This window comes from Oculina patagonica, chromosome 10 (genome assembly GCF_052425735.1).
Source record: "Oculina patagonica isolate OP01 chromosome 10, crgOcupat, whole genome shotgun sequence".
NCBI lineage: Eukaryota > Metazoa > Cnidaria > Anthozoa > Scleractinia > Oculinidae > Oculina > Oculina patagonica.
Genome location: NC_135767.1, coordinates 6,858,000 through 6,882,696, shown reverse-complemented (window position 1 = coordinate 6,882,696; position 24,697 = coordinate 6,858,000). Strand labels below are relative to the sequence as shown.

General features: G+C 38.7%; 2 protein-coding genes across 3 annotated transcripts in view; one reads left to right on the top strand and one right to left on the bottom strand.

Moving 5' to 3' along the window:
- The window catches only part of LOC144628305 (cilia- and flagella-associated protein 100-like), a 94,771-nt gene extending 80,801 nt beyond the window's left edge, over positions 1–13,970 (bottom strand). The window contains exons 1-21 of one of the 2 annotated variants that reach the window (XM_078486390.1): positions 13,864–13,970; positions 13,610–13,696; positions 13,257–13,357; positions 12,595–12,790; positions 11,552–11,619; positions 11,334–11,387; positions 11,058–11,167; positions 10,002–10,082; positions 9,753–9,828; positions 9,153–9,194; positions 8,750–8,792; positions 8,262–8,326; positions 7,759–7,787; positions 7,261–7,327; positions 5,923–6,074; positions 4,989–5,087; positions 4,587–4,623; positions 4,137–4,216; positions 3,451–3,547; positions 2,533–2,652; positions 1,591–1,729 (exon numbers count right to left, since the gene is read on the bottom strand). In XM_078486390.1, the coding sequence (XP_078342516.1) occupies positions 1,616–1,729; positions 2,533–2,652; positions 3,451–3,547; positions 4,137–4,216; positions 4,587–4,623; positions 4,989–5,087; positions 5,923–6,074; positions 7,261–7,327; positions 7,759–7,787; positions 8,262–8,326; positions 8,750–8,792; positions 9,153–9,194; positions 9,753–9,828; positions 10,002–10,082; positions 11,058–11,167; positions 11,334–11,387; positions 11,552–11,619; positions 12,595–12,790; positions 13,257–13,357; positions 13,610–13,696; positions 13,864–13,909 (1,764 nt within the window). In that variant the 5' untranslated portion in view covers positions 13,910–13,970 and the 3' untranslated portion in view covers positions 1,591–1,615. Of the gene's footprint in view, positions 1–1,359; positions 1,730–2,532; positions 2,653–3,450; positions 3,548–4,136; positions 4,217–4,586; positions 4,624–4,988; positions 5,088–5,922; positions 6,075–7,260; positions 7,328–7,758; positions 7,788–8,261; positions 8,327–8,749; positions 8,793–9,152; positions 9,195–9,752; positions 9,829–10,001; positions 10,083–11,057; positions 11,168–11,333; positions 11,388–11,551; positions 11,620–12,594; positions 12,791–13,256; positions 13,358–13,609; positions 13,697–13,863 lie in introns of those variants that run through there. The other variant, XM_078486389.1, reaches the window with a different exon arrangement.
- A 101-nt stretch (positions 13,971–14,071) lies between these two features.
- Positions 14,072–21,685, top strand: LOC144667411 (putative imidazolonepropionase). Its single transcript, XM_078528808.1, has 8 exons — positions 14,072–14,575; positions 15,325–15,389; positions 15,988–16,265; positions 17,631–17,856; positions 18,690–18,852; positions 19,664–19,719; positions 20,362–20,522; positions 21,335–21,685. Exons 1-8 carry the CDS (start codon positions 14,188–14,190, stop codon positions 21,426–21,428), a joined length of 1,431 nt encoding a protein of 476 aa, XP_078384934.1. The 5' UTR covers positions 14,072–14,187; the 3' UTR covers positions 21,429–21,685.
- The last annotated feature ends 3,012 nt before the right edge of the window (positions 21,686–24,697 follow it).

Genomic DNA, 24,697 nt, shown 5'->3' with positions numbered 1-24,697 from the left:
ACAGCTGTTTTTGGGCGGGAAATAAAAATTTTCTAGATATCGTAGCTCACAAACTAACGCACCAGTCATTTGACCCCCTAGCCCTCGAACATTAGCGGGGCATTCTTCGATCAAGGGAATTTTACTATGCGGCGCGAAAATAAATACCGCTGTCCATGGAGTGACTGTCCCGCTTATAACCCTCTGCGGGATGCGAAGATCGTGATTTCTGGTGCATTCCCTGCCTACCAGGGGACCAAAACCCTTGGGCGAACAGCTCACCTTCACGAAATGCGGGAACGAAACCGCTCACACGCCATGCGCAGCATTATCGCTTCATCCTGCGAACTGTAACTACACATTGTAACAATACAGTTGAATCCCGATAACTCGAACCTTCAAGGGTAATCGGAAAAGGTTCGAGATATCGGGAGTTCGAGTTATCGAGGGTAAATATAGTACAGTGTAAGAAAACACCTGGAGGGGAATTAGAAAAGGTTCGAGTTAGCGGGAGGTTCGAGTTATTGAGGGTTCGAGTTATCGAGATTCAACTGTACTACACGCTGACATTGTGATACACAATTCTGAGGTTTCTGTCGTTATGTCTTAATAAATGCAAAATGATACTGCCTCATGCAAAAAGTTCTCACGTTTCGCCTCCTAACCACCAAGTCCTGCGCACCCTGTTTCCCCGCTCTCACTGATGCTCTAGAACCTGGGGACTAGTTAATCCGAGTCCACAAAAACAATGATTTAGTATTAAAGTAGAATTTAGATTTAAATACCAACTATATTTGCGCCAAATTTACCCTAATTTGAACATGGTTATGACTGAAATCAAGATGCTGAAATTCAAAGGTGCACTGGGTCGCACATCTTTAGGGCGGGAGAATACATGAATGCCATTTTCCGCCACTTAACATGGGTTTACTGGAGTTATTTCGTTTGCATTCCAAGCAATCCAAAAACTCTATGCGCATAACATGAATCTATGTTTTGGGGGTATTGTAAATTTTTGGCGATTTTCGGGTATGTTTGGGAGGAAATCGTTTTTTTCGAAGGATTTATAAAATTTAGAGAAATAGAAAACTGAGTGAAGATTTAACGTAGTTAAAAGTTCAACGTTTAATCATCACAACATATCGACAACTATTTTCAAGAAAAACATAAACAACCAAAAAACAAATTCGGGAAATAATATTTCTACAAAGATCTAAGGCGGTCGACGTGGCTATGCGTGCCAACATTCGTCACGCTCGCTGAAATGTCACGCTTAGTCACGCTCTCTTAGATGTCACGTTCAAAGTTTCAACAGTACTCAAAGCGTGCTTTTTCAGTCAGTGTATCTTTTACGCAGGAATTTAACCCATCATATATAACATTCCTTGTAGTTTATTGTATAAATATTACACAAACAAATCTCTTTCCGTATTAAAATTTTTACAAGAGTCCCCACTTGAGAACCAAATCTCACGAAAGTTACTTACAGTGAGTATTTCTTATACTTCCGCTAGCGAATTTTTCCCCGTGAGGAGGGATCTTTCTGAATCACGTGAAGCGTGTTCAAAACAAAATGTACTAAAACAAGCTTTCTTGTTTTTAAAATAAAACAACTAACTGAAGAAATTATGATATTCTATGTAAAGAAGTATTTGAGTTCCTCTTCCTCTTTGTCTTGTTTTTTGTCGGCATCCTGCTGTTTTCTTCGTGTCTGTGGCGGCTCAGAGCGGAACATCAGCGGTTTTCCAGTCTGAAACAGAAATGAGAACATGTGAAATGAAACGATGGTACAGTAGATGCTAATCTTGTTAAGGGACGAACCATAATTTTTTTGGAGGGGGGGGGGGAGGTTTGAAAAATATTAAAAAAAGATATTTATCAGTGAGCGACACAAGCTATTCGTCAAAATTTCTCCCTAAAGGAGTCAAACCTATGACTTTCCGAGCTCCGGTAGAACGCTGTATTAGCCGGTTTTGTCGCAAGTAATGTTCACGAAACTCGTTAACATTTGTTGTTTAATTTGTTTGTTTTCATTCGCTTTAAGACCTATTTCTTTGTTATCGGACTCTCTATCGTTAGAAGAAACAGAGTGGGACAAAATGTTTGTGTTGTTTTGGAAAATAGTCTCATAGTGTGAAATTTACGACGAAAAGCTTTCTGAAGTAGCGTTCAGAAAAAGAATTTAACACTGGTGGAAACACAACGGGTGATCCCGAGCAGTCAAGATGGCTCCATCTTGACCTGTCGGGTAGCCAATCACGGGATTTGCTTCATCTTGACTTCTCACAGAGCCAATCATACAATAAAACTAGATAACTACTATAGCTTTTAAATGTGACAAACTTCCAGCATACTTTATGCAAAGGAAATTCTAATTTGAAATGTCACCTCTTTCGCCGTTTTTCGCATATGACCGCAAACTTTGCAAACATAAATTTCCTGCAAGAGTTATCTGGTAGCTTCCGATTGTTTCATAAACAGTGAAATCGAATGCACTACTGTTATAGCTAGCACATGCACCAAGCCGTGAAACCTTCCAATAGATATACTGACCTTTTTCTTGGGTTCAGCCTGAGCTCGTTCCAGGGCCCTCCTCACTCGGTCCTCCTGATGTAGTCGTTGTTGCTCCATCTTCTCCTCACGAAGGCGCATGCGTCGTTCTTTCTCTTTCGCCTGCAATAAATGATACCACTAATGAAGCAACCACCATGTGCACTTAGCGTACAGTAGATTGCGACGCGTTTGTCTTTGATGGTTAAATCCAGAACCGTTTCAAAGCTTGTTACTAAAAGTGGTTCGCTGGTTTCGATTTGTGGCAAACAGAATTCAGTCTTGTTTTGACGCTCCGCAAAACGGCAAAAAAAAAAAAAAACAATATTAAATGATTACCAGGGCCATATATAATCATTACCAATCTGTTAACAGTTGGCTTTTGAACGTGAAAACGGGAACAAATTCAGCTTTTTAGAAAGCATACATGTACTTACGTAAGTCTTTGCATTTGACTTGTGTTCCGTCAAAGTTGGAAAGTTTGTAATTTCCTGATTTCAATTCAGTTTCACCCCCTTTATCAGTCACTAACACTTGCGCTCTTTTAGAAGTAATTATTCTATCTACAGAAGGTACAGTTGGATGTTGCAATTAACTTGCGAGATACTTCTTACGTTTTTTACATGTATAATGTACATGCAATCTCATACCCGGTAGAGTCTTCGTTCCCCTTAACCAGCGGTCGGGAAACGAGCAACCGAGCAATTCTAAGTGGAAGTGGAAAATATCGGACTTCTGGTTGAATTCCTTGATTTTCTACTTCCCGTTTTCTCGAAAGTCGCTCGTTTTGTCAAGCTTGGGTAGTAAGAAGCGATACTCGAGGTACGAGAGATTGTGCAAATCAAGCGTTTCCCGATAGTCTCTTCTCCCTAATTTTAACCCGCTGTGCTACATTGTAGCTGCTAGCCTGCTACCCCTCACCTTCTCAGCCATCTCCACTCTGTCAGGAGGCATAACTTCTATTTGTTCAAACAACTCTTCCAGACGGTTTTCGATGTTTGTTAACATCTGAAGGGTGCTAGAGAGGCAATCAAGTTTACGTTAAATGATTATTAAAACAAGAAGTCCCGTTAAAATGGGTATTTCCATCGTTTAGCAGGTTTTTCAGGATCCTACCAAAACTTTTTTCGTCAGTGAGAGCTAAAACGGTATGGTAAGATTTGTCACAACCTAGACTAAAGATTACCTATTACTCTTCCTATTTTATCATGGAAGCTTGTGATCGCAACAAACGCGAAACACGACATAAACCAATCGAAACTCGAGACAAAGCACGCGTCCTTCGCTAAGCGCGTGAAAACGCGCGAACGTAATAAAATACACTGTACATGTAAAGAGCCCATGTAACGGTTTTACATTGATCATTTGAGCTTTTTTCTATCGTCCAATTTACTGTAACACTGATCAACACCAATTCTTAGCGATGCTGAATGCATACATAACACAAACTATTCGTTACAGGGAAAGAGGCAGAACCAATGCTAGATACAACCAAACAATCACCCAAACAAACAACAACATATGCAAGTTTTAGGTTCGCTTTCTCTTCAGCATTACCTAATTGATGGCATTCAATGCGACTTGGATTTTCATAACAAGCATCTTACCTGATGTTTGCTTCGTTATCTCCTATGCAATTTCGATAGACTTCTTCCACTTTCTTGTTCAACATTTGTAGCATTTTTTCCTACAGTGAAACAAAAATAACAATTAAACAACAGACAGTATGGAACAAAGTTAAAAAAAGAACAAAGGTTTCGATCAAAACTCAACTAGCAGGAGGCACACCAGTATGCTATAATACAAAAGCGTGACCGAGGATTTCAACTCAGGACAGCCGAGAACAAATTCAGCTAGCGGCAGGGTGGAGGGTTTGAACCAGGGACCTCCGGATTACAACACCAGCGCCCTAAACTCAAACTACTCGGCCACGCTGCGTCCTGCGTCCACTACATATGTTTGCTGTAAAGACAAGCTAAAGCGTTGATCAGGGAGGGGTTCATGTTAAGTCGTGCATAATGTTACCGCAAGTATAGTCAAAACAAAGATGTTTTCACCTGATCTTCAGCTTTAAATTCACCATACGAAAACATTCTGTTTAGGAATGAAAGAAAAAACAGCATTATTTGTCAAATAGAAATATTTAATAATTAGATCACGAGCTTGAAATTTCTATGCGGTGACAGTGGCCGAATCAACAAACACTTAACTATATCTAGAGTTGCAACGAAAACCTTAACTATTATTTGTTAACTGTCCGTAATAATGCCCGCTTCATGTCTAAAACAAAAATAGCGGTTACAAATCAAAGCTTTGTTTGTATTATGCTTTGGGAATTGTTCAACTCCAGTCAATGTCTTCAGAAATGGCCGGTTGCCAAAGGTTTATTTGTTATATAGGACTTGCACTGTCTGTAAAACGCCCTTGGTGTGACCCCTTTAGGAGGTAATTAGCCTTACTTTGATTTCATTTCCAGTTCTTTCGCTCTCTCTTCTTCTCTATTAATAGCATCATTTAAAAAGTCTATCTGACCTTTGAGAATCTCAGTTTCACGGTTCCTATGAAAAGGAAACAATCATTTTTATAAAATAATACAAAGTCACTGTAATCAAATTTTAGGGCTATCGAATGGTCTTTGTGAGCAAGCAAGCAAGGCGTTTTTCTTTGCGAGAACAAGCATTGACAAAAGTTAGCCTTGCCAGCAACGAGCACTTGTAAAATATGCGAGCACGAGCAAACGAACACCCACTAAAATTTTGCAAGCATTCCGAGCAGAAGCCTAATTTTGCGAGCACTGCGAAATTTTGAGGGACCATTCATGACCCCTACTACTGCACTAGACCGCACTAGCTAATTATATTGATTAATTACTTAAAGGGACTATGTCACGGGGATTTCGCAGATTTTTGGTCTAAACTGTTCTGAAATAAGTGGTAGGCAACTTTACTCATGAAAAACATTATCTTTGAACATTTAACTGAAGATATAACCTTCATTGGGATAGAAATCAAACTTCGGCTATAAATATCGACCTTTTTTAAGGCACCCGGAAACAACTTGAAAACGTCGACTAACGTTTTCAAATTGCAATCCGTTTGCAATCCGTGCTATCCACAGCCAAAGATGCTCGTTAGCAGTTTTAGCGTTCTAATATAGCAATTTTTAATTAAAATGGACTATTACTTTTAGGTTTCTTGCGACACAGATATAAATTTTCGGGTTTCAAAAATCTGGCAAAATCCGTGACATAGTCCCTTTAATTATGATAATCAATTTTCATAATAAATTATTAGCTGGCCTTTTTCTTTTGTAACTTTCAACTGTTATTTTGCCAAAACTCTCAACGAGCTCAACTTTTATAATTACATGCATGTTAAAGTCAAAGGAACTCACATTCGTTCTTGTGTTTGCTTGATCGTTTGTTTAAGTTCTTCAAGAGCTTCCTCTGTCTCTTGACTGTTTTGGATGAGAGATAAATTTTGCTCCTCCAGTTCAGCAAAGATGTCGAGAAGTTGTTGAGGATCGCCAAAGAACAAGTCGGGTTCCTGGAAAAGAAAAACGATAATGAACATTGAGCAAGGGTAAAGTAATAATTGAAACCATGCAAAAGCAATTTTAATTTGCAAATGTGCAAATGCTGTATCTACATGGGGGGGAATAGGGGTACGCAAATCCGGCAATACATGCTATTTTGGGGCCAAAAATCCGCATTACTTAAAAACTGTGTGGTTTCACTTTCACTCCAACGGACAGTAGAATACATGTAGATAAATAATAATTTATAAAGATGGTAAATTTCAAGCTCGGTGATAAGTAGTGAAGAAATTATTCAACATGACACGAGCGTGGGACAAAGAAAAAAATCTGAGTCCCCGACGGGAATCGAACCCATGGCCTCCCATGCAGATACCGGTCGGGGACTCACTACTTATCACCGAGCTTGAAACTTACCATCTTTATTATTTACTACACATTTGATGATTTCGACATTGCTGATCATAGCAGTATGCAGGACGCGTGTCACATATCAACCTAGTAAATGGCCCAGCTCACAGCGAGTCTCTCGTAGCTCAGTTGGTTAGAGCGCCCAACCGGTATCTGGGAGGCCATGGGTTCGATTCCCGTCGGGGACTCAGATTTTTTCTTTGTCCTACGCTCGTGTCATGTTGAATAATTTCTTCACTACATGTAGATGTTGCTTTTTATTCCAATTTTTTTTAAGAAGTTACGTTTTATTGCTTGTTTTCGTGACAATTCCGCCAACATACCAAAGACGACCGACCCAAGTAATCCAGAGTTCGTTTAGTATCCACGATCCGAACTTCCTGATTTGAAGAATTCGGAAACCGGACCAAAATTGTAAACTAATCCGCGATCCGCTGTATTTTCGAAATCCGTGAATCTGCTCAAGGAATCGCAAAAATCCACAATCCATGCGCTTTTTAAGGCCAAATCCGTCGATTCGCCAATGTACAAGTGGGGTGCACATGGAAGAAAGAGGGGACATTTCCATGATATGTGTGCGCCGAAGCTGCAAAAGCCTAATTTGTGAGCAGCAATGAGCTGTTTATGACATCCTCTCTCCTCATGAACAAAAAATTATTTTAATCTCTGGCATCCAGGGTAAACCATTAAGTTAAGTAAGGGAAGAGACTTATGATTTGAAAATATAATTGCAGGTAACAGAGCGCGGGAATAAAGAGTATCACTAAAAATATACACTGTACTTACAGTATCACTTTCTTCCTCGTCAGTCTCATATACCGAGGCTGGACTTTCTTCAACATCACTTCTTTGACTGAAATGAAAAACAGAACTGTTACAATGGCCGTTTTACATTAGAAGACGGACAAATCGTCTACGACTTGTCGGTCTAGACGACCAAGTTGTCCTCGAAAAATCGTCTTCCTAGACGGCCACTCGACGGACAAATTCAGACGACTTGTACGTCCAAAATCGTGACCGTCCCGTTTTCACACTAAAGACGATTTGACCGTCTCTAGTGTGAAAATGGCCATTGCCTTCTGTCTAAATTAAAGTGCACAAAGACAAAGGTTTTTTGAACAAACAAAAACAAGTTACTTTGTGAGCACTTTTCTGCCCAACAGTTACTTTCAAAAATCACATTAATTTTGTCACACAAAAACTTCAAAAATTAAATAATGTTTTCTACTTTTTACCAGTAGTAATTACTGCGCTGTTACTTACATCTAGACCATGTACACTTACTTTTTCCCTTGAGGACTTCCTCCAATTTTCTAAAATAAAAATTATAAATTATTACTACAAAATGCACTTCACATTTGTATTTTGTTCCAACAGAAAACACGCTCCAAGTTGACCAGCTCGCAATACTTTTTTCACTACCTCCCTACATAAACTGAGGTATGGTCCCTGGCTAGTAATGGCTCCGTGTAATAACTAGTTTATTATATGACTCTCTTTTCCATGCAGTATTGCCAGCGTTTTACCAGACAGCTGGAGGCCTTACTTACAGTAAATATAACATTAATAATACCCTTCATTACAACGAAATCCTGCTCTGACAATAAGTCTGTTAGACAATCACAGTACATCTGCTTTACATTACATTACATTACATCTCTACATATATAACAAGCTCTAGCAGAAATATTAATTTTAAATTGGTATTACTGCACCCTGAAGCTGAACATGCAACTTAAAAAGTAATAATAACTATGTGTTCAGATATGAGATTGTTTATTACTCACAGAGCTGGTTCTACTATCCTTCCGACTGCCTCGACTTGATGTTCTGTCAGAGCTCATAATGGATACTAACGAAAAAAGACCAAGTTATTAGAGATAATGACTTTTATTTATTATTGAAATTAAGCTGCAATAAGCTGAATGAAAGGTTTAAAGTCTGCGTTCCATTCAAGCTCATCAGGAGCTAATCCTGGTTTCTGACATGAAGTGACTAGGAGTATTTCTACTTCCCCCTGGATGGGATGCTTATCCATTGCAAGGTTACTCCAAGCAGTAAATTCGCTGGTACCCATTAATACACCTGGGTGGAGAGTCACTACGCAGTACCCCAGCAAGGGCTTGAACCCGGACTGCTAGATCTGGAGTCCAGGGCATTAGCTATTAAAGGTCAGCGCACCTCCAGCTGAATGAAAGATTCCATGTAGTACATTATTCAAGGACTTAATTGAACCAGTAAGAAACAAGTCTAGATTAAACTGCAGGAAACATACTTCTCTTTTTTGTTACTGAACTCTTTTCCCTTTGTTTTGCCCTCTGTGAAAGAGAAAAAGAAATAAATTAAAATAATAATATGTTATGCAGAAGAACAGAGCACTGCAAAAAGTATGCCTCTTTCAAATATCAATTACTGTCAAAATAGTCAGCGCGTGCCCCCTAATATTCCGAAACAGTTTTGATTAACGGCGAACAGATTGCATTTATATTTGTCTCAAACACAAATTGGTTAATTTTTGACAGGTTCACGTGTTCACGTGTTTACGGTTGAATGATTTACAATTATATTCAAATTTAATTTGAATGTTTGAGACGAATAATGCAATCCGTTCGCCGTTAATCAAAACTGTTTCGGAATATTAGGCGGCACGCGCTGAGTATTTTGACTGTAAGTCTTACCTTTTTCTCTTCTTTAGCTTTTCTTTTATCATCTTTCCATTCCTGCCAATTTGATAAAAATGAAATGACAATCAATAACTTTCAATAACTATTAAAAGTGCAAATTCTGCTGAGAATTAATTATGGTCTACAGACACCTGTAAACCACATGGACTATAACAGTGTTGTGAACTTGCATGGTCTTGATTTACACAAATCCAGTGGAGGTACATGCAAATGGCTATTGTTCTTTCTTCAAGAAAGAATTTGTTTACCCAAAAGCCATCTCAAGTTTGCATATTGGGGAACGGCTTGTTTCTTGATCCTCAAGACTCGATACCCAAAACTCAATCTTGTATCTCAAAACTTGAAACACTCAGTCTCAAACTTTGAGATGCAAGAATCAAGGATCATGTCAAGTCTGTCAACTTACTTTTGAGTGGTACTGTAATGGTTGAGTGTTATTTATTTTAATAACTGTATTGTTCAGCTCGACAAACTGTCAAGACAACCAGTTCGACATTACTACTGAACTTGTTCAAAAAAAAATTCAAATTTCACTTAAAAATATTTGTACATTTTTTAATTAATTAATAAATAAAATGTAAAAATAATTGTTACCTGTGGGGTAAGGGAGTCCAGGAATTGTTTGTACAGCATATATTCTTTGAGAGTATCTTCATTCTTAGATATTTCACTAGAGAATTGAGAAGATCAAGAATAAAATATTTCACTTCACTAAGTTAAACTCTAAACATCATTCATTTGGCAAATGATGATGCAATGCACAATAAAACTGAACAGTTAGTACGTAATTACAAAAGTGTACCATCAGTAAAACGTCTGTGTTTGAGCTTAGTAATCCCCTACCTCTTTATTGCCATCATTTGAGCATTGATTTTCTTTATCTCTGCTACTTTTTCAAGTTTAAGTTTAGTTTCAGCTTCAGCACTGTGGAAAGATTAAAATGCACCATACAACATCAAAATTTCAACAGTAGTCAAGGTAGTTAACAATGCATGTATACATGTACTTATTTGGTAAAAATATGAACACTAGTCTGTTAGTTATTGTTCAAAAGGGACTAACCCCCCCCCCCCCTCCCCAACTATCCTCAACTCCTATGCAATTAATTTTTGTACAGCAACAAAGCCAGCCTTGGAAGTAAGAAATAGAATTCAGTTTGTTGATCCAAGTCTACATTTAGGTCATGACGTTTATCAGTTTCTGTAGCATAAAGAGACCCCAGGGGGGGTACTCGGGGTTTCAAGTGACTGGGATGATCGAAGGATTTTTTGGGGTTTGAAATTTTCGATTGCGGGATTTTTTTGGATAGGAAAATTTGGTAAGTATTTTTTTGATTTGAGTAGGGATGTTTTTGGGTATTCAAAACAATCTGAAGATTTGTGGTAGTGCCTTGGCTGCCTAGTTCTGCAAATAAAGTACAAACAAACGTGTTTTGCTGTTGATTTTTGAGGGGTCAATTTTTGATCTAGGGATTTTTTTTTGGTTATGTTGGAAGCCGTAGGGATTTTTTGGGTCTTAATTTTTGCCCCCATTCGATCATCCCCGTCTCTTAAAATGCCGAGTACCAGGTACCCCCCCTGGGAAAGAGACTAGGAACTACATTGTATTTCTACTTCTCCTGGCATGGATGGAATGGCTAGTCCATCCCAGGGTTACCCCAGCATTTAATTCACCAAGACCCACTCTGACAACTGGGTGACGAGTAATACAGTGAGAGAGAAGTATCGTCTTTCCCAACAACAATAAAAAGTGACCCTGACCCTTCAGCCACTACACATTTCAGTTCGTCAATCATGCAGGGATAAAATTTCACTTAATTTAATAAATTAATCTTTTCCTACAGCTTAAGACCCATCACACAACAGTTACATATAAATATACTGAGTTTTTGAAGCTCACATTTTAATGGCCTCTACTGAGTTCTTGTCATTTTCTTTTAAAAATTCATCAAACATTGCAGCATCTTCTTCAAGGTACTGTTCTGCCAGTTCAAGTTTCTTTTCTTCTGCCTGCAAGAAAGATCATATTGCAGCTTTATATTAAAATAAATAAGTAAAAAATGTCAACTTGATCAACCCCAGTAAAAATATCTAAAAAGTGATCTGCATGCCATGATCACACCCAATATACCATAGCAGTATAGTAGTGAAGTAAAGCCATACACTGTACACCCACCTGAGCGATTTCTTCTAATTTTCTCATTTCATCACGCTTGACACCTAATGAATACTGAACATGCATAGACAAATTAAAACATTTCTGTCAGTGGTCTGGAAAACTTGTCATTATCAGGAATTTTTTTAAGGTACATGTACATGTACAGACTGTGTACGTGTGATAGAAATGTTCTTTTATATTTTTAACAATTAATAAGATAAATAAAAATTGTTTACCTGAACCAGAAACATTTCTCTTTTCTTGGAAATGAAATCTGCCAAATTTTCTTTCTCTACGTGCCGATCTACAAACAAATAAAAAGAAAAAATATTACCAATATACCCCAATATGTTATTGCTGACTCCCTGTCGGAGTGATTAGTTGTTCTGACTGACTTATTGAACAAGTATTAATATTGTACATAATTTATTCATTGTGATGCAATACATAACATTGGTACAGTATTAAGCTGTTTATAAACCCTTGGCTTTAATACAATTTTGTGAGGGTTCTGGGAATTGAAGGCTTACAACTGGGGTAGCTTATATCTGAAGGGGCTTTATAATTTTTATCCAAAGGGGCTTATCAGCTGACAGAAAAATAATGTTTTGATCTGCCGGCCTTCGCTTACAAACTGATATTCATTGATATTTTATGTACATACAATTAATTCCCTGAGGATATCAGAAAGGTTAAATGGAAAAGTTGGATAGGGGAGTTCTTATGTGGATTGACAGACAGACAGGCCTATAACTAAAGGGCTGACTGACTACCTGGGCAACTCTCGCGCCTTAGGCGTGAGTCTCACCCCTGTGAGTTAAAAACTTCGATCTCACGCTGACTCACGCTTACGAACCAATTTCTCACGCCTAGTTGAAAAATGTGAGTTATTGCAACCATAACTGACACTTTTCAAAATGCAAGATACGAAACCTCTGTATAAAATGAGTAAATGACGTTCCTTAAAAACTGAAGGTATCCAAACTGGGATACCTTCAGAACGTCTTTGGTATACTTCAGACGTCTTCCGAAATCTTTGAACATGGTCGTGTTGTCTTCGGAAATCCTGGCACTCTCAAGATAAAATCTCACGCCTTTGACCCAGAAAAAAGTTGGCAGGTATAAAAGGGGGGAGTGGGAGAGAGACCTGTGAAAGAGGGAGGAGGGAAGAAGAGGAGGAAGGGGACAACAAGGGAGGGGAACCAGAGAAGGAGAGAACAGGAAGGTAAGGGGGAGAGAGCTTTTTTCTTACAACAACCATTTTACAGTATTATTATACCTCGTGTGATTGCCAGTGTAAACTGAGGATCATCTTTTACAGCAATCACTCCATCTTTTTCTTTCTTTTTCTCTTCTTCAACAAATTCATCTTCATCCTCATCTGCTATTTTTCTCATTGCAGCTGTTTTTGCATTGACGCGCGATGTGTAAGTCGTCTTTTCATGCACTTTCAAGCTGCGTTGCTGAACTCTCTCCTGAAAACAGAATAATACCGTGAATTATCATACACAAGTTTGCAACTACCTAATCAGAAGCCTTGTTGGCAGTCGTGATATCCTAAAATATCATATCACTGATACGATATTACCAGATTCTTGGCCCAATTTGGGTACGGTAATTATAATTACCTAATTACAACATTTTGGCAAGCTTGTGGGACATATCATGCAAGGTTGTTTGGTCTTGTCATGGGTATTTTGGCAAAGGCCAAACAAAAGGTACATCCCATTAGCAGAATTAATACTTCCAGCAAAATTAACTGCACTGGTACTCGTTGGCATTTACGGTATGTAAAGTTTCTTCAGTTGTCTCTATGTTGATGACCAGCGATCTTGGAAGATATATGCTTGCTCATTCATTTGAGGCCATAGAGAAGGGGTGACATGATCAGTGACACAGTAAATTAATAAACTAAAAAATGTAAAACACAAAACAGCTTACCTGTTTCTTTCTCTGTCGTTCCTTGTCTCGTAACATAAATACATCATTATCATGGGGAACGGTAAATGGATTGTGATTGGGGTCTACCACAGACTCAATAACTGAGGACAAAAAAAATAAACAATATTAATTTGTAAACACAATTTATAATAGAAAATCAAGTGTTTTTATTTCACATGAGGGTTTAGGCTTATGTACTTTTTACACTATGGGTTAGATTAATAAGAACATAAAAAAGACATATCTATATCCCATTCATAGTTTTCTCTTTGCAGAAATTTAAGTCACCCTCCACATATTTCCCTTCCCTCCCCCAAAATGCCCAAATGCAGGATGACTTTTTACATAATTACCTGATAATGCAGCTGAATGTTTACCAGAACTTGACTTTGCAGATGGAAAACCTATTTTGTCAGACTGTCGAGAGGCTGATTGTGCTCCTAAACATTAAAAACAACAATGTAAAATAATGCAATAAGTAAAACCATAGTTTGCACATAGTTACAAATGCTGGCCTGACAAGAGCTGGAGAAAGCTCTCAAAGTTCGACATTTTCCCGTCTTATGAAGTATTCCCTTCAATCGTAATTAATTTAATGGTTGCTTACCAGAACGAGGTTGTTTGCTTGAACCCTGCGAAGGTGATCGGGACATTTTGATCTCTGCAATTAATGTGATACAGCTACAAAAATCTTTTGCAAGCCTTTAAAATTCTCGCTGATCATCAGGTACACCACGTTTGAAGAAGTTGCTTAGAGCAGACCTGATGCCTCTAAGCGATTAGAGTGATTTATTTGGAAATAAATTGTATATTCTTCTGTCGATCACCGTTAGATCTTAGTTTATAGGCTAAATTTTTCACCAAAACCCTATAAGTTTTGGAGTTGTAAACATGTTTCTTGTGGAAGAGCAGGAGCCATTTTCTGTTTGGAATGATAACGAGGTTGACTGTCGTCATAGTAACTGTGCCGGACAAAAGAGCGCATGCTAATATGAAAGTAGCAGCTGACCAACGTGGCAAAATTCGACAAAATTGGGATTTCAAATCTTCAATTTATCTCAAATTAATGATGTATAACCTTAGAATTCGACACGCAAAACAAGTAGTGTTAGTATGTAATAACAAAGAGCGTATTTTGACGGGGGAATCGATGAAGAATCTGGCGATTCTCGAAGGGGGGCAAGATAGAGGTGTGTCTATTGTGGTCGATAACGCGGGAAAAATTGAATGCATTGATTTTGATGACAAAGTCGACCTACAGTATCCAAAGTGTACTTTTAAAGAAGAAGTAGATGCTTCTGGAATGTGTGTTATACCAGGTAAGATGTATTTATTTCACTGGACTAATGATTAAGTTTTAAAAATCGAGTAGACATCAAGCAAGAAGACTCGGGTCACGGGGGACTCGGAAGGGGAAGGGGGATGGGAACATAAGGAGGTGGGGAGAGGGAATGTTTAATTAGGACATCCCCTTTTTATTTGTTAATTGTTGTCTAACTAACCCAAATTTGGCTTTTTATAATATAATCAGGGGCCCAAAGGGTGTAAATTGCTTTTGGCCCAAACAAGCTTGCCTCTACTGGGCTCAGTGGATATCAAACCCACCTATAGCTAAGGATAACAGGAATCCAAAGCCTTGATTTTTTGTCGTGGAACGTCCCCTTCTGCCTCTGCCAAGAAAGAAAAAAGAGGGCTCTGGGAACATTTTTCAGGCAAGGGGTCCATGTTATTGCAGCCTTATATCATTTGTGCCTATAACTTATATGTAAGTTGTCTTAATTTGCATGTAAAGCAATAATTTAAAAAACCAGGGTTTTCATTAAGAATTGTAATAGAGAATTCTACGAAGTAGAAGGACTGAGAATTCTCTGATCTCCGATGCCTAATGAACACCCTGAAAAACATTAAAATTAAAATGACACCAACTTTCTTCCCTTACACAAGAATGATAAATATCTTAAAAGTAGTGTCCCTTAACTTGTTTTCTGGGATTTGACAAAAAGAGGAAGCTTATGACGGACAAATAATTATGCTAATTGTATAATTCTTTCCTCCAATTACACTTCAGGTCTTATCGATGGTCACACCCATCCCGTGTGGGTGGGTGACAGGGTTCATGAATTTGCTATGAAGGTAAACAAAACATTTCTAATATCAATACATATTTTCCAGTTTTGTGGTATGGTGGTGTTCAGTACCTCCCAAAATTAAAATTTAACTACCGGTAGTATAAAACAGTCTAGTTCTTCTTAGTATCTGTATCCTAAAGAAAACAAATGGAATGGACTGCAGTTAATCCAAATACAAATACTCTGAATAATATGATACCCCTTGTGAACCCCAATGTGTTGTTCCAGAGAATATCCATACCCCTCTCTTGGAAGGTTTTTTGTTTGTCAATGAATACCCCCACCCGTCTGGAAATTTCAGTTAAGCCTCATACTTCCCTTTAAAAAATTTGACTTTTGAGACCCCCCCCCCCCCCCCCCCCCCGCCCTTCAGAATTTTCAACGACCTTCTTTGGGATGGGTACTGGATATTTTCTGGAACTGCACAATTTAGGTATACACCTCAAAAGGCATGACTACTGCATAGAGCCACAGACCAGCATTGACCCAGTTCTAACATAGCCTTAATTCCATTTAGCCAAATTTTATAGTCTCTCTTATTTTTTTGGGTTTGCTAATAGCTCTGTTACTCCTCTTTAAAATAATTAATTTTAAAACACCAGCTTGCAGGAGCCACTTACATGGATATTCACAAGGCAGGAGGTGGAATAGGTTTTACTGTTGAACATGTGCGCAAGGCTACAGAAGAGGAGCTGTACACATCACTTAGAAAATGGCTCCTCAGAATGTTACGGTCAGGGACAACATTAGTGGAAGCAAAGAGTGGTTATGGGTTAGATGTGGAATCAGAAATGAAGATGCTGAGAGTCATTGAGAAGGCTAAAAAAGAGTTGCCTATTGAGATTTCCAGCACGTTCTGTGGAGCTCATTCAGTTCCTAAGTAGGTATAGTATACAGTCATCATGCTCAAATTATGAGTTAGTGTTAAACTATGTATAAATCTGGAAAATCATTTTTTTTTAACTTGCATGACAGTATAGCAAAAAAAATTTCTTATTGGTATTTTAAACTGTAAAAACCCGCTGATAAGCCGCACCTTTTTTCCAAAAATTTTCACTCGAAAGCGGGGGTGCGGCTTATCTGCGGGAACATTCGGAAAAGGTGCCGTAAATTTTCGTGAACTGATGCTAATTTATGGAACATTATGTAAATTCATGTAACATAAAACTACAAGAGAGTACTGGTCATTGCTTTTGCAAGATTGACAGCTCCTATACTGCTTGCAGTGTCGACAATGGCCTATAACTTCTAACAGTAATATTGATACTTTACGATTGAGAAAATACCACGAGTATTCACGAGTAAGATGGCCAATTGTTTCTCTCTCATTTTGCACTTTGATGGAAAATTTGTCGAACTGATTACGAAACTCTCTTCATGCAACGAGTTTATCTCCAATAGATGGCTCCCAAATCTCTTTAATTTGCCGATATGATAGCCACGAAACCCGAACGCCTCCATCGCCATCTTGTTTTGCTTTACGTTCTCGCCCTAGTCCCATATTTCGCGTCCGATCAAATGCCTGGTTACTAAGCTATGAACGTTCGGCAAAACGCAAGTTCTTGTTGTTGTGACACAAAAATCTATGGAAAAACTGCATTGAATGAAGAAATACCTGTCAAAAAATGCCAGAAAAAGATCACCCATAATATGTCAAAGTTGGTTTAAATTATTATATTAAAGAGCTCAAATTGTGGGTAAGACTGAAGTATTTTCTGTTTCAATGTTCATTGAGTTTACGTTCGATGAAGAAGACTTTCTAAAGTCTCAACTTTGGATTTTTGACTCGACTTTGGATTTTCTTTGATTTACTTTCAAAAAACTTTTTTCCAACATTTGAGTTGTTAAACTCAGGGTGCGGCTTATCTGCGGGTGCGGCTTATCCGTGGGTGTTTACGGTAAATCTTATACATGGGACTGGCACATGGCCTAATGGTTAACTGCGCTGGACTCTGATTTCAGCTGTCAGAGTTCGAGCCCAAATCTAGCCGGGGCACTGGGTTGTGTTCCAAATTATAGGCAAGACACTTTACTCTCATAGTGCCTCTCTCCACCCAGGTGTATAAATGGGTACCAGGGATTTTAATGCTGGGGGTAATCCCGCAAGGAGGGGGGGGGGGAACTCCCAGTCACTTCATGTTATGGAACCTGGGGTAAGCTCTGCCCTGACGGGCCACTACATGCACAACAGCTCGAATGCAGACTATTTTTTAAAGTAAATGTTAAAATTTTGTTGTCCTCACAGAGGGAGTACTCCTGAAGAGGCAACCAATAATGTGGTCAATGACCAGATTCCCAAGCTTCAAGAACTGATAAAAAATAAGGAAATAACTGTCGATAACATTGACGTGTTTTGTGAGAAAGGTGTGTTTGGGTTAGAAGAAACAAGAAGGATTCTTGAAGCAGGAAAGGCTGCTGGATTGGCGCTAAATTTCCATGGTGATGAATTGCATCCAATGAAAGCTGCTGAGGTAAATAAACAACACAAAATGCCAAATTTACTGAAATAAATGTATCTAAAGTATATTCCTGATGAACATTATTAAATGGGGGAATGAATCACAGATGTACATTAATTGTAGTGCATCTTTAAAGGGTTAGGGTCAGAGTTCAGGGCTCGACTGTTCAATGTGTTAGGTGTAACACTGTCTTTTGAAATTTAAACCGAGAGAAAAAAATCTGACAATGTTCTAAGCAACGAGACAATTCAGACCCAAAGAGTTTGAGTGAATTTAGGGCTTGCAAAAAAAAACTTGACTGATTCCAGCTAGCTTTTTGGACAAGCAGCCCTCAAATTTTGCTTGCCGAGGACAGTTGCATGCTTGTCTTTGTTTACTTTTCAGTTTTGAAATCATGCACTAGACAACTTTTTATCTTACCTGGGTCCTTGCCCATGGGGCAAAGAAGCATGAAAAGTTTCCATACTTGCATGAAAGGTAAATCAACTTGTCCTGGACAAGTGGACGGCACTCTTTTCGTGCCCTGGAATTGGACAACTGTGTTTGATGGAAATTAATACTTTAAGTCACATTTATTATTAAACAAGAAGCTACCCGTAGATCACTTGCCATGCAGGGGTACCATCCACTAGCTGACAAAACTTAACATGACCCTTTACAAGAACTGGGTTGACCCCAGACCCTGGGTTAATAATACTGGGGTGTCTTAGGGCCTCATATAACTTTTAGCTGTTCTACATCCCCACCAGCAACAGATTAATAACTAACTTTCTTACTTGAAGATCAAAAGTTCCTGAGGTTGTCTTTTATACTCTAATACAGAAAACAATTTTATTGCATGTCAGCTAGGTGCTAAACTTGGGGCAAGAGCAATTAGCCATCTTGAAGAAGTAAGTGATGAGGGAATTCAAGCCATGTCTGCAGCATCTGTTACTGCCGTGCTTCTTCCCACCACGGCATATATCCTAAGACTGAAGTGCCCACCAGCAAGGGCAATGATAAAATCAGGTAGAGATTTACATGTAGCTGCAGTATATCCCACACTTAATAAATTAAAAATCAGGCAAAATTAAGGTGTACATCATAAATGTACACCCTCCTCTTTGCTTTCAACCTTGCTGTGTTCAAAGTGATTTTTTTGAGTAGAGAGGTGTGAATAATGCTAAAATGTCCCCCCCCTCTAAAAAATGCAGTTGACAGAAGCAAACCCAAATTTTTATAGTCAAAAACCCTGCAGCCTCATTGAATCTTTTTATTAACACTTTATATTGCTCGCTGTCATTAAAAAATATTGTATAAATACAATCTCATGTGTATACCACCTCCCACCGCACCCCCATTAAATTGTTGACAATGAGTACCTCTTGGGATTCAGCACTTACTTACATAATAAATAATTATAACTGTACATGCACACAAACAATGACGTATCTTATAAGATAATTGCAAATCTTATAAGGTAATTACTGAAATGAACAATCATTTTTTCGTGTTGAGTTAGGTGTCTTCTGTTTTGCTTGGCATACCTGTACTATAACTTCCCAACAAAACAATTTTTGAGGGAATAATATGATAATTGAACTTCAATTGAAATTAATCTTTAGTATGTGTTGAGGCAATGTATGTGTTGAGGTATGTGATGAGAACGTGACATGCTTAAATTAATACTGTTTGATCCAATTAAGAAAGAAATAGAAAACTAAATTAATAGTTGTCACACATTAATTGTCCAAAGCAAAAAACACTCAGTGACAATTATTGCAAGCAAGGAATTTGTATCACACCACTAACCAAGTGGTTACTGTATGTTTTTGAACAGGTGTTCCAGTTGCTCTTGGATCTGATTTTAATCCCAATGCATTCTGCCTGTCCATGGTAAGGTATTTAGCCTTGTTGTCACAAGGAAAAAAAAAGTGTTGTGTAGTGCAAGCATCTTGCTGAGTTGGTTTGTAAGCAAGGCTCGATTGTTTTGGGTCAACATCTTAGGAAATGGGTGTATTCAGTCAGCTCTTGTGATCTTTATACCTTCAAAATTATCCCAAGTGTTTGGGGCTTGCCAGTTAGTAAGAGCATTTCAGCTGGTGATAAGCTAGCTCTTTTAATACCACGCTGGTTGCTGGATCTTTATAGCTACATCCCTGGGTATTGAGTTAACTCACAGACAAGTTCTTGAAGGAAGAGGAGGGCTTAAAAAGAACTTATTAATAGTGTACAGTAATGTGAGTGAAAAAAAGTAAGCTAGCTTCTGCAATCTGCCAAACAAACTCATTTGACATTCAGACAAATCCCTTTAGTGATGTATTCAACTGAACTATTTTCTATGCAGCTTGGATGCACCTAGCATCTAGAGGTAGCCCTGTGTATGCTTCCACAAAAATTCAGCTTATAATCAGTTTACTGTTGCAGTACTGTAGAATAAGACACCTCAAACTAACATCAGGTGTTAACGCTATTGTAAACAGCCCACTCTTTTCAAGCTATAGTGTAAACTGAGTCTATCTTATTTTGTTTGTTTAGCCTTTAACAATGCACCTTGCTTGTGTTAATCTGCGCATGACAATGGAGGAGAGTCTGGCAGCTGCTACAATCAATGCCGCAGCATCTCTGGGCCGGTCACACACTCATGGGTCTCTGGAGCCTGGAAAGGTGGCTGACATGTTGGTTATTGATGCTCCAAGGTATAGAAAAAATGTTAAGGAGCTTTTATGCTTTGAGGACAATTGCAATTAACCCAGCGCCTAATTTTTGAAATAAAATTCTGAAAATGGTCAACACTGCATTGGTGAAAACCTGTAAGGAAAAATTAAAAAATTGCAATGTTGTAGAAAATATCCTTTCCCCTCCCAGTAAAAGTTTTTGGTTGAACCCTCCCATCCCTCTGAAATTCTAGTTTACCTTCATACTTTGCTTAAAAAACTTTGGCTTTTGAACCCAACTACGTGGCAGCCCCCTTCCCTTCCTAGAGTTAATATCCATGGTCTTCTTTGAGGTGGGTATGGACATTTGCAAGACTGTACATTGCCAATATTTAACCAACCCCATTGTACAGTGAAGCTGGAAGGGGCCAACGCTTAGTGTGTTGGACTCGGGATTAAGTGGCCCATGCAGTGCTGGATCATGTTGTGTTCCTGGGCAAGACACTTTACTCTAATAGCACCTCTCTCCACCCAGGAATATAAATGAGTACCAGCGAATTGTAGGGGAAACCTGATAGAATGCTGGGGAATAACCTGTGATGGACTAGCATCCCATCCAGGGGGAATAGCTTTACTCCTGAAGCTATGAGAAACTTGGGTTTAAAAGGCTTTTTATTGTGCTTAAGCATTGCATCGAGAGGTGGCCTAACTTGAGATATTACTTGCCTTTGGACACCTTATGAGGTTTGCCTGATGCGTTGGGTGTTTTAGAATTCATTATGTCCTCAGACCTCAAGACCTCAGACCTCTGTGGTTTGAAATTCTTCATCTTTATATCTTATTTGTTGTTGCAGGTGGGAACATCTTGTCTATCAACTTGGCGGCCATGATGATGTGATCAAGTTCGTCATAAAGAACGGGAAAATCGTTCACAGCAGACCCCATTAGAACTGTTATGGCACGTGATGACTCGATGTTATCACGTGTCATAAACGTGATGACTTGTTGTCGCCTGGAATTGTCATCACGTGAAATACTAAGATCACGTTCACTAACTGGCAGAATAGACTAAAGAATATACCAGAGTAGCTGACTATGGGGACACGAGGGTTCCAAGTTAAGAGAGTTGGAATGAGTGCTGGTCCTGCTTAGCACATCACACTTGTAAACTAGCTGAGTTTTTTCGCCAAACCTTCTTCTGGAAAATGCTTGCTATTCTCAAACCTTGTTGGGCGGGGAGAGAGAGACAGAGAAACTGAGAACGAGGTTCAACCTCGTTCCAGTGGTGAAGAGAGGCACCTGAGAACGAGGTTGAGAAAACATTATTATGACGTCATCACGTCACACTGGCTCCAGTGGATCACCCAAACTCGACAAAAGAAGCGACTCAGAAACGAGAAAAATCAGTAAAAATTAGTAAAATTCAGCTGTAGCACGCATTTCCGAGCATCCATTAGATTCATTGAGGTAAAGGCTCGTGGTGACTTTAACTGAGTGAGTGATTTGAAAGGCTGGATTTTGATATCCATTGAAATTTGATTTCACGACTTCCGATTATAAGATTTTGATTTTCGTTGTGCCAATAATGCATTCAGCGAGTTTCTGTAAGGAAAATATTTTAAAAAAATGTTATTTTGTCGCATTTCTACGAGAAAAGTTTGAGAAAGTTCCCTTTGAAGTAAATAATTTCGCTGTGACTGAGAAATCATATAAAATGTGCGCTAAAAAGAGTATAAGCTTATGTAAGTGTGGGTTTAAAAGTCATTTAGTATAAAGGATCCAATAGAAGAAACATAAAATTTAACGAAGCGGCTCTAAAGAAACTTCTGTGAGAGTAAAGCCGATATTTCCCTCATTCATATGTCCAAAAAATTGTTTGCCTGTTCCTGATCATGACTAAAATAAGGAGATTTGTCAAACCTGATTTAGACCAGCAAAATACTTCAAAACTTTACCCTGCCAAGCGGCACATATATACCCTACAAACACAGTGATGTGTGCAACGAATTAAAGGTCAACAAAGCGCTAAAAAATTGACGCCGGTCCCTGTGGTTTTTGCCAGTTGTTTCTTGGCAATCTAGCGTTCTGCCGTTTAGTATATTTTGTGAGGAATATTGCAGAATCTCAAGTTTTCGAAAGACGGGCGAACGGGTTGTATTAAAAGTTGCTCGCGGTGCTTTTGTCCAGTGTTTTGTCTCAGTAGAGTTTCCTCTCTGTTTAACAAGCTTCAGTTCATTTCAGACGTTATTTTAAAGTAATCTTGAACCGTATCCAGTATTCATCCTTCCACTGAAAGTTACTACGGATTAATCGTAAAATTAAAACGTTTGAAGTTCAGATTCACGTCTCCACGAGCCAACTGCAAACTGTTTTCCAAAGCCAATAAAATTCACTGTCGTTTTGCTTTTGACGCGCGTCATTCAAATGTAGCTGCCGGGCGCGCGAATGTCTTGAAATATTTTCTTTTCTCCTGAGTGAGAGATGAAATAAATATCTTATTAACCTCGTTTTCTCTATTGGTACTGTAAAATACGGACCCTCGGTTTTTCCCGTCGATTAATGGCCCAGAACGGACCTCGAACTCGGTTAATACGTGGTATCTTAATCCAGCTTTCCGACAACCGAGTCTAGGGCCAGTTGTACGAAACCCGATCGCGATTACTGATCGCCATGAATCTCTGGCATAAAACTGGCTCTTAATTTTGGCTGTCTTAGCTTTATTGAGTAATCCCCGATTCGATCACCATCAAATCAAGAGAAGCTCCCGAAATCCCTCGACTCAGCACCCTCCCCCCCCCCCTCCCCCACCACGAACCAGCAGTCGATAAATATCATGACCGGTGATATCGCCTGGTACCCAAGGACACAACAATCTTACCGAACACCGCATTTAATGAACACTTCTTTCTTCGTTTACAGTTTCTCGTGCATCCTACTACTGCTAGCCAAGAGATTATTTCCTGACAAAATTCTGCCATTGATTTTTTTTTTCAGTTTTGTCAATAGGGATATTATATGAATTATATATAATTAGGGTAATGAAATTCAATGGCCTACCCAAGGCAGCCTAACAAACTCAGCAAGAAGTTTGCCGATTTTAAGTTATAGTTTTTGATTTACTTACAACGTTTTCTTATTTACTTCTTCATTCGTTTATTTAAGTTACAATTTGAAATTCTTGCTATCATTGTTTCTGCAAGCTGCATTGCCTGGAAACAGATTGACAGATGGTCCGCCGATATTTCGTTTAATAACCCCGGCTGCAAGAACCTCTTGCAGCTTTTTTACGGTAATTCTCCTTCTAAGCAAGTCTTTTTTATTCTGCACATTGTTTCCAATCACTGCAAAACTCTCTGCGTTATTATTTGGGCGTACACAACAGCCAGCAGTCCACAATGAATTAGGAATATCTATGGTTGCGGTTTTGTCCAATTTTGTGTCCAATTCTTTTATTTTAGGGTGAAACAGCTTGCCGCCTTTTTTAATGCTAACAAAAGAAGTACCGGTTAAAAGATACAAAGTTCCAGGCTGCTGCCCCTCGTTTGGTTGAGTGCAAATGTATTGAGCATAAATTCGAACTTTGTCTTCAATTTTGGACCATTGACCAGCATTAAACCTTGGACACTGCGGCACGGCGTTTGTATATGAGTAGGTGGAATCCAGGCGCTTTCGGTCACTTGATAAAGTAAACTTTGGGGCCAAGTGACCTTTTTGATACTTTATGCTACCAAAGTGACTTCGATATAAACCGTCGCTTCCTTGTCTCAGGATACCTTTTAAAAATGAGAAAAAAGAAATTTTAAAATGTCATTTCAAAAATATTTGCAATGGTTAAGTAATTATTCTTCGTGAACATACATTTACAGCAATAACAGATGTTACACATTTTTTACGCTTTTTTTCTAGAGGATCTTCAGCTTTGAGTAAATGCTGTTACTTTTACTCTTTTGCATATGAAAATTTAATTTTTTTTTTCTAAGAATTATAATATTGTGCTCAGGACCGTAGTCTGGTTTTTGCCCGGGTAGGTTTGTTTTCTCTTTGACAAAATTAACGGACCATACATATCTAGGTCGAATATTTTTCTCTTCATTCATGTAACCAGTGGCACACGAAATGCTATCAGGGGCGTTACATAGCCAGCTTTTAGGAGTTGTAGGTCAGGTCAACCGGTTCGTAAGGGTTTGCTGGGGAATTTTTTTCAGATAAAGACCCTC

What these genes read in the sequence shown, in the direction of transcription:
- LOC144667411 (XM_078528808.1), top strand. Translation starts at nt 14,188, where the DNA reads ATGATAACGAGGTTGACTGTCGTCATAGTAACTGTGCCGGACAAAAGA. An exon ending in TGGAATGTGTGTTATACCAG is followed by an intron (nt 14,576 to 15,324) that starts GTAAGATGTATT and finishes ATTACACTTCAG; the next exon opens with GTCTTATCGATGGTCACACC. An exon ending in ATCCAATGAAAGCTGCTGAG is followed by an intron (nt 17,857 to 18,689) that starts GTAAATAAACAA and finishes ATTGCATGTCAG; the next exon opens with CTAGGTGCTAAACTTGGGGC.